The sequence below is a fragment of the Chelon labrosus genome (assembly GCF_963514085.1).
Source record: "Chelon labrosus genome assembly, chromosome: 7".
Lineage (NCBI taxonomy): Eukaryota > Metazoa > Chordata > Actinopteri > Mugiliformes > Mugilidae > Chelon > Chelon labrosus.
In genome coordinates, this window is record NC_140343.1 from 4,056,903 (window position 1) to 4,072,891 (window position 15,989).

The following is a 15,989-nucleotide window of genomic DNA, read 5'->3' on the forward strand; positions in this document are numbered from 1 at the left end:
TATTATTTATTTGACGTTAGTTATGTTAGGGACCTGCAACGATCAGAGGCTTCCATATGCGCAGTATTATCACAGCTGTTCTGTTTGCAGCAGTGATAGAAAGATCTCTAGCAATAAAGGTTGAGGAAATACGTAACTTAACTCTACATGGCTACATCACTAATTAATCATATTTATAGTTTGTTATGAACGCACAGCCGAATCATTTTGAATAATTTCATTTGTTCATTCTTGTTTAGATTTAGTTTAATTTTAGAGAATATATTAAGAGGCTCTCATTACTAATGAACAGATCTCTTTATATATAATGGCGATTTCAGATCTCGGGTTACGTAAGAGCACCCCTGTGGGGCAAGTAAGATAAGATAAGCTAAGCCTTCATTTCATCCCACAGCGGCCAGGATGCATTGTGTGTTCACACTGCAGTAACTATGTGGTCCCAGACCACCTCCAAATGCGGTGTCGGATCTTAAATGCGTCTTCTGTGCACACTGGGTGGCTTCACACCTGGTCTTCAGTTGCAATTGGATTACTCAAATCCAAATGGCCTGAACACAGTCACTAACCCTCCACAGTAGCAGAATTCATGGTGGTTTTAATTGATTTTAAATATTTCTTATACGCTCGATGTCTTAATCCCAAACACATTTAATTTGCAATGATCTAAACTAAAGAAAAGCAGGATATCAGCACAGGTTACAAGCTAGAACCAGAATATATTTTGTTAGTTCTGCTAGACACTCTTGCAGCTTTAGTGGTTAATGTTTTGTCGCACATTTTATATAATTTTAATTCAAGATTAAGAGCTCTCAGCTGCAAATCTGTAACTACCAGATGCATTTTTCTGCATTTGAAGACTATTTAAGCTCACTGGCTCCATCTTTGGCCGGTTACCTTCATCTACTCTGTAGGAAAAGCATTTACCCATGTCTAACGGACTAAAGCGTTCATTTGAAGGACTGAACAAGAACAAAGAAAGCCTCAAATTACACTGATAAACTGGAAATATTAAAAATAATGAAGCTACACTCTTCAGAAAGCACTGATTTTGTTAATAGTAGACTATGGGCTAGGTTTCGGACTTTGGGCTCAGTCGTGCTTGGATTTTGGTTCAGACGGCCTCGGATGAGTACGCCTCAAGACACTTTGAAGACTTTGGTAAAAAAAGTAAAAGAAGCTGCTGACAGGAAAAACCTCAGGCCAAAAACTTGATTTTCCAAGTATCATTTCAATATTTTATCCTGTACTCCATTTGTTGGGGTGGAAAACGCTCTCAAGGAGCATTATGAGGACAGTGCGCCTCTCAAACGAAAAGTCATACAGAGGGCGTGTTTTGACAGCTGTTGAAGGCACGCTGAAGCAAGTCTAAGGAAGATATCGTTACATGACATGGGGCGTATTTACTGTCTGCAGGCAGAAATGAGCCCACACTACGTAACTGTCACATATACGAGTGCACAGCATGGACTGTCTCAATCCTACAAGAAGTTAGAGAAATTTAAACAGGGGCCAGAAAAGTGCTGTCAGACTGCAAAAAAAAAAAAAGTTCCCGTCACCCGGTGGTTGCCCACTGCAGTTTGAAAGGTGTCAGTTTTTCTGCTGAGTCTCTGCAAAAGATTTTTTTTTTCCACTGTGCACTTTATACCGAGAACAGATGCCCTGCACTCTACCATGCATTTCAAAAGAAGGAGAAACTTCCCTCTCCACAAAAAGGTACCATGGATTGAAAGTTAAACCTGCAGCCACATCCATATCACTGGCCAGGGATCTCCCGATAAGAATTAGGAGATCAGTGACGAGGTTGATCCAGGCATTTTTTAAAATGATCGGGTCGGTATCGGACTTCAGACAAACCTGATCAAGGTCTACCAAAAACCAAAACCACAATCCTGTAGAGCCAAAGCTTCTTTGTCCTCTTCTGTTTTAACTGTGGTTGGCAAGCATCAAAGCTCCTAAATGTGAAAAATAATCCAGAGAGGGTAACGGAGTTTAAGGTGTTGGATGACCAGCCCATTTCTGGAGAACAAAAGTTTTCTCCATTTGTTGGAGCTTCTGGAGCCAAGGTACAAGCTACCATCTCCTCGCTATATTAGCTTTGACAGCCCTAGGCTAGTAGAATACAAGTGTCATTAAAAAAGCCTTCATGAATGTTTATTTAAGACCGGATCGAGACTCGGATCGGCCGACACTGAATATTAAAAGTTCGGTATTGGATCCGGAGGCATAAAACTTGATCGGGACACCCCTGTCACTGACCATCCAAGGTGGTTTTAAAAAGTTATGGACAACATATTCCCTTGAAGTCAACCTTTCCTCTGCCTCTTGAAATTTGTTCCCCTGCCAGACGCAACCTATTCCACACCACCTTCACATGTTTATGCTGCGGGGCGACCACAGCTAAGTTTCAACCAGCACAGCGCTTAAACATCCTCCCTCCAACACTCCTGAATCACCACCGTCTTGCCAGGTACCTCGGGGTACAGCCCAGAATCCCAATTTATTACTGACATTTATAGGAGGGGGTGGGTCGGAGAGCCAGTTGGCGCGTGAGGCGATGCTGGTGCCGTCTGTGTGGGGTGAGAAAAAGATTCCGAGTAAAACGCGGCGAGGGAATCCTGCAGGATATGCGAGCTGCTATATTATCTTGTCAGAGCGAGTGAAGCGGTGGGTTGTGAACAGCGGAATCCGAGCATGTGGGAAGTACAAGCAAATACGCAAAGGTGGAGGGAGGGATCAGAGGGGGTATCAAAGGAGGTAAAGATGTAATTGGAGTGCAGTTAATACTGCTGACAACTCAGTATGAGGCTGCTTGCCTAGTTTGTCATTGCCAGCTTAGAGGCTGAGGACGATGTGTGTGCACTCCCCTCAAACAGTAGAATGTCTTCGTCACGCACCAACTCACTGGATCAGGCTTAATTCCCTGACTAAACCAACTGCAAATGCACTTTATATCTTTCATACATTGAACGCAATCCTCCCTAAAACTCTCTAACATGAAAAAAATGAGAGTTTGCATTCACAGGCAGGTCGCAAATCCCGAGAAGTCTCAAATAAGTCGAAATATAAACCTTTTAATTTATTAAATGACTCCCCGTCTACAGCCACGTTGTGAGCAACACAATCCCTCCTCCTTCCAGCAGGAGCCAACGGGCGGACCCGGTTTGTGGATATTTATCTCTGGGTTATTTAATGTTCCCGGGATTAAAATGTTAATAAAAGATCTGCGGGGCGAGATATATTTTGGTGGCATGGCCCGCGTTAATTATGAGAAGGGGAGGGATCAAATTAATGCCGTGTCTCCATTAGTTACAGCGGGGGCTGACAAAGGCCCTCGCACTTCTCAGAAAAGAGCCCGTTAATCAGCCAAAAGTTTCAGCCGGCCTCTGATGAAGGGCAGGAAGATGTGACAAGGCCTAACAGATTGTTCAAGGAAAAAGAGGGGGCCGCCCCGCAAGGAAAGACACCAAGAGGGGGGATGAAATGAAAAGGAGAGGGAAAGGGAGAGGAGAGGTAGGACTGAGGAGGAGGAGGGAGAAAGGGGGCAAGATGAAGAGACTTTGTAGGAGAGTAACATGTAAAAGCTGTGGCAGAGAGAGAGATAACAGCCTGAGGAGACATGTAATGATGTTTAAAGGTAGAGTCCTGAACTTCACTGGGGAAACCAGGACGGTGGGGGTATATGCAACAAACAAAAAGGCACCAGGTTGCCTAGACACACACCTTGATGAGAAAGGGTATGAATAGATTAATGAGGGCCACAGAAAAAAGGTACTGAACATACACCAATCGGTCATAACATTATGACCACCTTCCTAATATTGTGTAGGTCTCTCTTGTACCTCCAAAATTGTGGTGACTCATCAGAGAATGGACATGGGCCTTCTGAGGGTGTCCTGTGGTGTCTGGCAACAGAATGTTGTTAGTGGGTGGCCTTTGAGGGGAGGGGCCTCTGTGGATCATCCCACAGATACTTGATCAGTTTGGGATCTAGTGAATTTGGAGGCCAGGTCAACACCTTGTGCTGTTCTTCGTGTTTTTTTTTAGTTGTTCCTAAAGTGTTTTTGTGTGTGCCTGTGTCAGGCTGCATCCTGCTGGGGATGGCTGCGGCCATCAGGGAGTGTCATTGCTACGGGGTGGGGGTGCCTGGTCTGGTCTAGGTGGGTGCTACATGTCTAAGTAACATCCACACCAATGAATGCCAGGTCCAGAAGTTTCCCAGCAGAACATTGGATTGTCACAAGACGGTCAATGTTATTTACTTCTCCTGTCAGTGGTCTTAATGTTGGGCCGTGAGCGATAAGTGATGAGTGAGATGCTGTAACCGGCTATCCTCCGCCCACGTGGCCATGGCGGCAAGCGGAGATAATAGCTTACGAGAGCGGACGGGTGAACTTCGGCAAGTGGTGGTGATGTTCTTCTGGGGCTATCATTTCTCTAATGTGATTATAAAAGACCATTTAAGAGAGTGAAAACAAAACCTAGGATACCTGCATACATATTAAAAAACAACGGCCAAAAGGTGAACTCAACGAACATTAGGCTGTGGCAATATTCGTGGTTACAACGACTTTGTTAAGGGAAAGTTTTGGTTTATAACGATGGTTCTGGTTTGCTAATCCTATCTCTAACACAATTAGCAGTTAGCAGGCGATTGTTAATTTGTTTAGATACTTAAACAAGTCCATCTTTATTTGTAAGACTGTCATTTGCATTAGAAAAGCAAAAGTGTAGCCATGTATAATCTAAAATAATTCTGTAAATTGGATGCAAAAGACACGTCTCAACCCTGACATCTGCCTTTCAGATCCAATGGCATGAAAGGTATCCTTCTGCAGCACTGAGCTCAATAAATCCTAATTCAATTCAATTAATTGACTTACTTAACATGTTTTATTCATTTATCCTTGCATACTTAAACCTGTAGCTAAAAGAGATTTCCATAATGCATTTAGTGACACACAGCTTGATTCACTGGTAAATAACGGTGAGCACGAACCCTGTAAACCCATCTCCATCAGGCCGTATGCCAGCCCATTTGCTATCCGCTGAACAATAAGACGAGTTAAGCATTAGCCACTTTATAAATACACTTAGATGGGACTGAGAGCCCGTCTGCTAGCCTTTCACTGGCGGCCAGCACAGGAGAAAGTTGTGTAGATGAATGTCCCATCATGCTCAGCTGATCCACCAATCCGATCACTTTTGCTCCGGAGAAAAAAGTTAAGGATCAGCAGGAGCAAAGGGAGGGAGGGTAACGAAGCATGCGCGGGTCATTATTAGCTCACTTTTTAACCTTTCAACTGTGACCTCGAGTTAAGAGAAGAGCCTCTGAACAAATTCTTTGAGCTTAGGGGCAGGAAAAAGAAAAGAAAGGGTTTAAAGAACACAAAGAAATGTATACACACAAAAAGCTTTGCCACTTCAAACCAGCAGTGAGGAGGGTAAATTGACGATACCTTTCTCAGACTACCCTTCCATCACCGTTGGCTGAATTCATTCATCCGTGCTTCAAGATTGTAACAGGAAAACACATTTTCATATTATGCACAGGTGCTGGACAAGCACCCCCTCCCCCTTTCCAATAGGCCCCCCGTTGATCATCCATGTCTGAAAAATGTGGCAATAACCTTTATGGACTGGCAGATGCTCCTGCTGCCGGGTTTCTACTCGGAGGCATCGCTGTTTTAAATTTCTCTCCTGCAATTCTTAAACGAGGCAGCAAGGGCACACAAGTGAGAGCAGACGACAGCAAATACACCACACCAGCCGTCAAACGGGAAAACCCATTTAGGAGAGCGGCAATAAAAACACAGGCCTAGGACCAAGAACTAGACAACCAGGATACGTCTGGTCTTTAACTCTTCCATTAGTAAACTGATTCCATTCTGTATGTTCTTAAGTCAAAGTAACACAAGGTGACATGAAGCATTTTTATCTATTTCTTTCAACCTCTCCAATCCCCTAAGTGCCCATTGAGCCCAACACATAAAGCAAGGTGACCTTTTCTCCACTATTTTCCATTGTCTGTTTCTCCGTCAACAGCAATTTGCTTACCGTACACACAAAGAGTCCGCTTAGCTCTAGCATGTTGTAGCTTGCTGCTGTGTTGTTGAGAATTTGCCTTTAAAGCAAAAAACATCAGAACATGTATAGAATCATAACTAGTTGAATAATTCTACAGCAGCCAGTTTGATTATGCATGTTTGAACCCCTTTAATGTAAAATGACTCAACTCTGGTTTTGGCATTAGGTCTTGCACAGGTTTCCAAAAAATATTAAAGTACACCAATTCATCTGAAATAAAGAGAACTCCTAACGTTCAAACATATATAAATATATATATTCATGTGAGAAAGAAACCTGCCTCTGCTGCAGATATCTTGCGTGGGTGGTTCTATCAGGAAGCTAATATCAGGGATCTGTAAAGCACTCACACCTTTATGAGAGCAAACAAGGTTTTATTAACCAGTCAAACAACTTCTGCTGGCAAGCCGCATTCAGCTTTCTTTGTCCAGTGGATGAGGATATTCACTCTGTTATTGGTTTAAAATTATAATTAGGCCCGCTCATGCACATAGGGAGAGATTACCAGTGATCTGGCAACCAGATATCACGTGGGTGTTAATGAAATATGGTGAGTTGTACTTTGGAGACACTCTCAGCTCTAAGGAAATGGTCTTTGACCTTTGTTCCCGCCACTTCAGTCACATCAAAATGGGTTTCTTGGAGATTGTAATGATCAGCTCATCTTCCAAACCGTCCAACTGCACTAACAACTCATGCAAGGACAAAAATTGAATGCAATGGTCAAGATTTCTGAGATCATATATGTCTGTGAAGGTTCTCAGTCATCCAGGTCATGGTATATCCAACAAAGGTTCAAAAAAGGCAACTGGACTTGTACGTTTCACCACTCATACGAGTAGCTTCTTCAGTTCTAGGGGACTGGTGGGAAGTCTGAGGTTTAAATAGGAACTCCTCCCGAAAAAACTTGCTTGTTATGCTAATAACCAGAAACTGGTGCAGCTAATATCCATTAACGACTGGGTACTTACCTGTTGTTGAGGAGGGATTGTTTTGTCCCTGTCCTCTTCCCTATGAATGGTTCTCTGAGATCATATATTAAACCAGGGTCTGGAGTGTTCACTAGTGACCATGGCAGCGAATTATTCGCTTGCCGCCAACATAGACGGATTTCTTGGCAACGTCACAAGTGTTTGCGCGCGCAGACAGGGGGCAGAAAGACGTCTTTTCAGAGAGCGTTGATAACGGAGGAGGACCGAATCTTTGCGTGTTTCGTTTAGTAGTAGTAGTAGTACAGTCAAAATGCCAAGGAGTTGTTGTGTTGGCTGCGCTAAAAGAGCCAGTGATGAGTGCCAGATGTTTAATATTCCTAGGGGGAATCATACTTTTGCAAAAAACCGGAGGAGGTTATGGCTTCAGGCAATAAAAAGGGCAGATTGGGGTCCAAGTGGTGTTTTGTTTTAGAGCTATCTTAATTCTCTATCTATGAGTTTAAGTTAGCACTGCATGCTCGTCCATGTTCACGTTCATTCATGTTAAAGTTTAACAAAGTTGTAAACAAAAGACGTTGCGTTCAGTAAATCTGTTCGTAGCAGGCTAGCAGCTAGCGCTAGCTAACTGATATCACGTTTGCGAGTGCTAATGTTGTTATAGCATGCCGGTTGGATCATTACTTCGGAGATATCCCCTTTCAACTTAACTACAGTATTTTAATACTTAAAACACGAAATACGTAAACATTAGCCAACATATCTTAGCAAGTAGCCTGCACGTCAACTTAGCATAGCCTGCACGTCAAATGACGAGAGCTCGAAATCTACCAAAATGTAAATTCAGCCAAATGTTCAAGATATGTGAGCAAGCCAGGTAAGCTCTGTGACTAAAGAAAAACGAAGGGTTCTTAACTTTAATTTAAAAGTAAAATCGGGCTGTCCGATTGATGCCGCTGTTAAAATTGGCTACGTTTTACATTACCCGCCTAACATGATAATTATAGCCATACATATACAGTAACATTGCAAAATTAAAGATGGACAAACAGATCCAACTAAAATCACGTTTTATTGAGTCTGCAGTTGTGCATTTATATACAAACAAAACAAAAAAGCTTCAATACTTAAGATTGTTGTCGTAGGGAACCAATAAGTCAGTCTGGCTTTCTGCCCCCTGGATGCGCGCGCACCCAGTAATGTTTGTAAACAGGAAACCCGTCTATAGAGTTCCCCACAAACAAACAACCTCTACAACTGTGGTTCCTGCCACTTCAATCACACTGCGACGCTAACAAACCCAAGCTGTGCTATTGCACTCGCAAAAATCGGGATGCCTGGGTCTGCATTTCTGAAATCATATAATCACAATTCCCCTTGAGTATGCACTTTTTTTAAAATACTGTAGCTACATATAGTCGTGTTTTACTTGGAAGCGTGGAGTAGAAAATATACAACGGTTACCCAGGCAACCCAAACTTTGAGTGACCAGCTAATAGTCAGTTTCAAAACGACAGGCGATGAGCAAATCACTTTATATGTGCACAGGGCTTTGATTAGATTAATTTAGACACCCAGTGACGAACCACTTGCCTGGAAGTAAGACAAACTTTTTTGTGTGGTGGAAAGTTGGTCTGGAACCCGTCTGCTGGGAACTGATTATGCTCTGACAAAGATCTGCCACGCTAATCAAATCCTTTGGGTGGGCTTTAGAAGAGTCAAAAGTTGCACAGTTATGCACGTCATCTGAGCATTTTGGAGTTGAACATGTGATTGGTTGTAGGACTTATCCAGTTGCATGTAGAGGTATTTTTCTCCTCTTTATCAGTTTAAACATGTCCCATAATGAAATCCCAATGGAGCGATACCAGATTTATATTCTGATACAAATTCAATCTGGTTACACCAAGCAAAAGATCCACTGTTAGATATGTGGGTATGGCTCTATGTGAAGGGCACCTTCCCATAGAAATACCGCCCACTTGAAAAGGTAATAGTCAATAGGTTTTACACTTTACGCTTTCAGAAACCTTGTGTTATGTTTTATAATATAAACTGGGCTCATGAGCATGTCTCCATTGACCTGACATGACAGAGTTAGTCTTCAGGGAGATTCAGCCTCATCTCTTACTGAACATTTAGAGTTACTGCTCCACTGTTGCTGTGGTGAGGCAGGACTGTACACAGGCATGTACGGAGAATGCCAGCCAAGTTTGCCAAGCTGTTAATAAACTGAGCTTGGCTGTGCTCCCGTTTCTTTCTGGCCACATGAATTGTGGGCATATTTCACAATAAATGCTGGTTCTCCGATGCCACTCTTCTTTTAATGGATTAAAACACTTTTCGGTGAGTTTTAAGGGAGATTTAGCAACTCTGCAAGTTTCCGCGTGCCGTCTACTTTTGTGAAAAGGGTCACACTGCATAAGATAGCCAGCACCTTTAGAGTTTTTGCGAATGTCTTTGTCGTAGTAGATCATAATAAAGAGGCTGCAGAGAATGGCTGGGCTCTGTGCTGATGGAATACATTCATCATGAAGTAAAGAAAGGGGAACTGCTTTCAACGGAAGCTTAGGGCCGATGACTGATGAAAGAGAGCATTTGACATATCTGCAGAGAAGTAGATCTATTAATCCATGTGGATTAATCGGACAATCGCAGAGCTTCTATATCTCGTTAATGCCAATCAAACTGTGGCCAAAATACACAATATTGTGCTTTTTACTTCTTTATATCTTATCTTCTCTGCAGTTGTATCCCTTTCTCATCATTTAGCAATTCATTTGAAATTTAAAGTCCTTAAAAAGACTTAAAAGTGACGATCTCACAGATTTTAATTAAAAGAAAAGTCACCATTTATCAGCAAACAAGGTGACAATGATGACGGACATTAAGGTGCACTGACGAAAGTTTTGCACCGTCCACATTTTGCATTATTTTGAACTGCACAGTGGTGAAATTACAGTGCATATGGAAGCTTTCTAAGCTCAGATATATGAGCTTTGTGCATGTCTCTAACGCTTTTGATTTCAGCTTGTTCCAAAATATGTATCAGCCATGATGCACGCAAAACTAACTGCTGTTCTTGGTTCTGACACAGCGGTAGAGATCCCAAATGGTGGTTGGGGGCGCATGTGAAGATGCATTTTAATGCCAGGTGTGAACACAGGTACTAAAAGTTGCCCACGTGCGACTGAATTCCCCAGGTCGGACGTTAATGCAAGGCCTGAACGGGGACTTGGGATGAAGAGCTGCAGGAGACAAGCTTCACGTCTCCAACTTCTCTGCCAACTCCGCTCACAGTGCCCTGGTGTTTGCACACTCATGCCATGTGCAGCATAAAATTAGTTCATGCTTGCTCCCCGAACGATAAATGCCCGACTCCTTTATTAAAATGACAACAGTTTGTTTTGAAGCCCATTCTATGATTTGAATTAATCTGCATTTCTGTCGCCTCCAGTAATTAGAGGTGCCTCCGCATCAACACAAGGCCCTGATTGGAAATATGCCGAGACAGCCGCTGCAACACTATGAGTGTTTACACTGTATGCGTGTATGTTCCTGTGTACACAATGGATCTAAAGTCAAAAGGTACTAACAACTATATAATTACCTCACTGAGTCACTTAGCTGAGCTGTCACAGGTAATACTTCTGACTCACCACAGTAATTACACCTGGGTCATGTGAATGTGATACTGTATTGATCCCCGCAAGGACACCGTGCCGTGGTGGATGAATAAAGTCACCATTAACTCACATTCAGTCATTTTCGTCTGACAAATTCAGGAATCATCCTTCTGTCTTGAACTTCTGCTGTGTTTTCTTGCCACCTGTTTAACACGCAAAGGTTCAGCCCTGCAGCTCGAGGAACGGACAAAGCCTTTCTAATTTTTTCCCTTTAATTTCTCCTCCAGTCCGGCAGCACCGCTGTGCTCATTCAGCCTCCTCAAACGTCTCCTCAGATGCATCTAATCTTCTCATCCCTTGCTGCTCAATCTTCCCACAGTCGGTTAACCCAGCAAAGGCGGATTAATGAGAAATGAATCCCTGCAATTCACTGCAAAGGTCTCCTCCTCTTTTAACCGGATAAGCTGCTGCTGGATTTTGACAGGTGGTGATAATAATACATTTAATTTATGGAGACCTTTATGTAATACGGGATCTTCACTTGTAGAGTCGACTGCGAGAAAAAAGCAAGGAGTTTTTTCCATTCCTTTTTCATTGAATTTATTCCACACTTTCTTAACTATAACCTGGATAAAAACAACTGTGAGTTTACACCTTAAACAGAAAAATTCTAATTAAGATGCACTGAACGAAGTGGGAAAGTTTGCTACATCATGTGGGAAGTTTCCCCAAGTGAAGGCTAAACGGTTTCCCCATCTGTGAAGTGTGTTTTCCCCCCGTCTGATTCTGGGAACAGTAATTAATCACTCAGGAGGAACGTGCAACACAATGCGTGTGTTCAAGTGTTAGTAGTGTGTGCGTGTGAGTGTGAAACTGGGTTTCACGTGCTGCCCTACTGTACGTGGCTGTTTCCTGCTTTGCCGTGTCATTGGTTTGTTATCAGCTACCGTCTTGCAGGTGACTCATGCACACAATGAACAATGACACCATACATCAAGCGGTCGCCGGGCAACCCAGCGTAGCTACGACTGACACAGCAGAAAGCGAGGCCGGTGGAAATCTTGGGGAAAAAGGAGCGTCATTTTACAAAACTTCCTTTCAGAAGCTGGAGTTACATGGAAACTAGAAAAGAGGCGAGCGACCCGGGTCGAGGGGGATTCCTTTTTCTTAACCGCTGTGCAAATGAGAAACCTGGTTACTGTAAGAAGGTTAGAGGAACCGAAGATTATCTGGTCTACGTAGACATCAGCAGCAGCCGCAATAATACAACCATCAAAAGCCAGGATTATCTGAAGAACTGAATGTCATGAAGAACGAGTTCTGCCTTCACCAGGTTTCTCACGTTGCTTAACTGCATATAAAGCAGTCGTCGTCCCCGAAGTACTTTCGGAAAGGAAGCAAAGACTTCACCTGCTTTAACCAAAAGTAGTATCAAGGTTAACACCCTATCTCTGGCTATCTTCAGACGAGAGTATCTTTTCTGCGTCCTAAAGACTGAACGCACGTGAAAAAGAAGTGAAACGTTTTTCCAGAGGCCTACGTTGGTTCATTACTCTGCTGATTACAACTCGCCACCAATGCCAAAAGAGCTGCCACGCACATTTATACATATATATGGCAGCTCGTTCAACGGATACAGTAGAGTAGAAGCCTCTAATCCACGTGTCCGCTGTGCTTTGTCAGCACACACCTCCCCAGCGCTTTCCCCAGCATCTGTCAAAGCCTCCCATCGGGTCCACGGGGCTCAAACGATCAGCATTCTGACCAAAAGCTGCTTTGTTTCTGAATAAATCAAGAGTCATTTCATATTTTCAGACTCAGCTGGGACCGAAGGCTGTCACGTAGCCCGTCTGTAGTAAAAGACACACATCAACGGCACAGAAGGCGTTTTGATGTCGCCAGTTGTTCCACACAACATTCCACGATTGTGCGTTCATGTGTCGATAAAATAAAGGGAAAAAGTAACACCTTTATCTTGTATCATGTGTAGATGCTGCATGTATGCTTTATTCAGACGTATCCATCATCCCTACTGCTAAAAGGGAGCATTTTTCCTTGTCAACGTCTCCTCAGTGCTCGCTCTGGGACCTTCTGGCTCTGGGTTCTGTAGAATACCTTTGACAATTTGATCTGTTATGGACGCTACATAAAAAGAAAATTGAACTGAATTGTCAAATTGAATTTGACGTCATGTACGCACAAACAGGGCAGTCATAAGGAACACACGCTACAACTGCGCGTCCAACACAAACAACCCCACGCGTATTATTAACGCCACATCTCCTCTAACCCATTTCCTTTAACATGTCTGTGTTTGTTCAAGAAAATACTGGAAATGACTAGAAAGAATTAAATCTTGTCGGTAGTATCGCATCTTGTCGGAATGTTTCCACGTCCTGACTTCAAAGCGCATGAACTCACCGAAGTGAGAGATACGACTTCCTGACTGTGGGAATGAGACCATCCGAGCGGCACATGAACAGAAAAGGAATCATCGTATGTGATGGAGTGCTGAAGATAGTGGTGGTTTCCGCTCTGAATATATTCCGATTTCCCTCAAAAGAGAATCGACACCCTCAACACTTTACTTTTCAATTGCCAAACAAGTTAGCGATTGCGGTTTTACCTTCTCCATGTTTCTTAAGTCATCATTCTGTGGGGATGTCTTTGGTTTACATGTAACCCAAGTAAAACAAATGAATTCATAGTTCCAGTTCCCGTAGCTGAACTGTGATTTCCGCCGTGACCTCCCTCCCAAGTTAGATACCTGCGGTTTCCCTCCATTGTGTTGTCAAGCCGGTGTCAAACCACTTTCACACTGGAGAAGCCAAACCAAAGCCAGCCTTCCTGCCAACAACAACAACAGCTGCTATGGCAGCACACTGGGAGGTCCACTTTATAGGAGCAGGTCACTTCTTTTAAAGAAAGGCCAAAGAGAACATTTTGCACACGTATCTGGGAGAGCTTCAGTGTCGCAAAAACCCACCAGCCACCTGCACTCCGCTAAAAGACAAATATGACAGCGGACAAATATAACGTCCAGTTTTTCCTTTCAGATTCTTGTAAAATCATTCGGAATTTAAAAAAAAGAAAAACAAACGGCGTAAATATGAGCTGGCGGTGCTTGTGCAGCTGTGTGGTTCGGCCACTTAATCACAGCACACCTACCAGTTCATCACCATAATCCTCAAATACTTCCGCGCCACTGGCACAACCCATTAGTTCGTCCAGCCAAGTGCTGGCAGACACGCTGATTAAGATTAAGTCTACTTTCTGGAACTGAAAAAAAAAGAAGCTGTAAATCGTAGGTTTACACAGCAGAAAGAGGCCGAGGGGGGGAGGTGGAGACGAGGGTGGAGGGGCGGGAGATCACACTCCGGTGCATCGCTTCAAAGGAAACTTCAAAACAGTGATGGAGCACATGGGAGAGCAAGAGTCCTGCCAGGCAAGACTAGTCCAAGACAGCAGCACAAAGTCTGCACACTGGAACACCAACGTATGTTCAAAGCAAACACTCACATAGTGTATCTAAACTATAACAATGTAGTTAGTAAGTTCAGTCACTTTGCACAATACTTTAAGCCTCACTTTTGGTGATTTGATGTGTGATTTCCTGTTTCCTTCAGTGGACAAGGTCCAAAATTAGCGCATTAAATAATAAAATAGGTGCACAAAATCCTCCATCTCCAACTCGGCATCAAATATAACAACCAGACATCAGACAGTGAAGTTTCAGCTCACTTATACAGCTCAAATAAAACAGACCGGACAGCCAAGCAACTCAAAAACAAAGTTAAAGCTTTCCTAATATAACTCTCTTTTAAGTCAAACACATGCCGAATACAGCAGCGGGTCGCTGCTAATCCCCGAGCACTCAAACTGCTCTGCGCTCATCGGCGCATGAGCGGAAATATGAAAAATGTGCACATTTTTAAACGGACTTCTGCGAGGCTTCCCACTCACCCGTATTCTCCTCATCGCGGCCACAATCTCCACTCGGCTGCTCGGCCGCGCCACGTCCAGGCTGCCGATGTACTGTTGTCAAGGAGGGAGGGAGACATGACAGGTAGGACGCGTTAGTGAAACAAACACCTGACGTTTACTAGATTTTAACACACCAACAAACTATTTGGGGTAATAATTAACTTTCGGCTGATTTACAACTTTCTTTAATAGCAAGCAAAGACTAGATTCCAACCCCGTGTGGGGGAAAAAGTCGTTATTTCACTTGGCTTGACTTGGTTTTGAATCTTAAAGGCTTTACGCGCGGGTTGGTTGAGGAAGAACACATGTAAAATGTAAGTTACGCGCTTCCCACTAGATGTTTTAAACACTTTACGGTCGGTTTTAATTCACCTTAGCCTCGAAGTTGATCCCATGCTGGAACGCTTCCTCGTTGTGCAGCGGGATCCTCAAATCATGCCCATCATCAACGAGGTTGTACTTGGTTTTTCCGGGCATTTCCACAGCACTCGCCGCTCCGCGCTGCCGGAGGGAACCGAGAGGAAACAAACCGGGTCGGCTTTACGCAGAGAAATCCAAGTTAAAAAAAAATTATTAAAAATTAAAAACTATTCCAAATCCGGTCAGTAGATGTTCTCCATCGCAGAGAAGCGTCCCAGCTCTTACACCGCCTTCGACAGCGCCACAACAACTTGCCGCCGCTTGCTGCTGCCGCTGCTGCTGCCCCGCTGAACTCTGAAAACGCACGCAGGCCGACGGACACGGCGTCACGCGGACACAGATGCGTTTTCCTGACTTTTCCGGTGGCGAGTGTGGAAGTTGGTTTGGGTCCTGCCTCCGGTTGTGGACTCTCCCCCCGCGCACCGAGGCAGGAAGGGAAAGAGGAGAGGGGAGGGGTGTGATTGGAGGAGTCCGGGGATCCCACCTGTTTCCATTGGAACAGAGGCGCACCGTGGCCCCGCTGGAGGAGTGGCTCAAACTCTGGTGCCTGCCCCCTTTCTTGTTCTCCTCCTCTGCACACAAACACAGGAAACAACCTGAGTGACACCTATGCCAGCTAAGGAGGGGTGTGTCCTCTGTGTGTTCATATTTCTGTTCTGTAAAATTTAGTCACTCATTAACTTGCTGTTAACAGCTGTTTAGAGCAACGCGCACACTAGAAAAAACACCCATCACCTGTTGGCTAATGATAAAACAAAAACATGTCAGAAAATGAGTCTTTGATTTATCTCTTGTCAGAAATTCCATGCGCAATTAACCCTGCTCTTCAGAAATTAAACTTAAAAAATAAGAAGAACTAACTTTACAGGTACGCTTCTCTCTCTCACTGTGCTTCTGAATTAAATGAAAAGGGCAATGCTACCAACTAGTGGCCACGTCTGCATGC

General features: G+C 43.7%; 1 protein-coding gene across 1 annotated transcript in view; it reads right to left on the reverse strand.

The window, feature by feature from the left end:
- LOC311490481 (carboxyl-terminal PDZ ligand of neuronal nitric oxide synthase protein-like) overlaps window positions 1–15,399 on the reverse strand; it is a 201,652-nt gene extending 186,253 nt beyond the window's left edge. Inside the window, exons 1-2 of the mRNA XM_084547974.1 lie at window positions 14,996–15,399; window positions 14,603–14,674 (exon numbers count right to left, since the gene is read on the reverse strand). Coding sequence (XP_084404100.1) covers window positions 14,603–14,674; window positions 14,996–15,100 — 177 coding nt within the window. The 5' untranslated portion in view covers window positions 15,101–15,399. The remainder of the gene's footprint in view (window positions 1–14,602; window positions 14,675–14,995) is intronic.
- Between the last annotated feature and the right edge of the window lie 590 nt (window positions 15,400–15,989).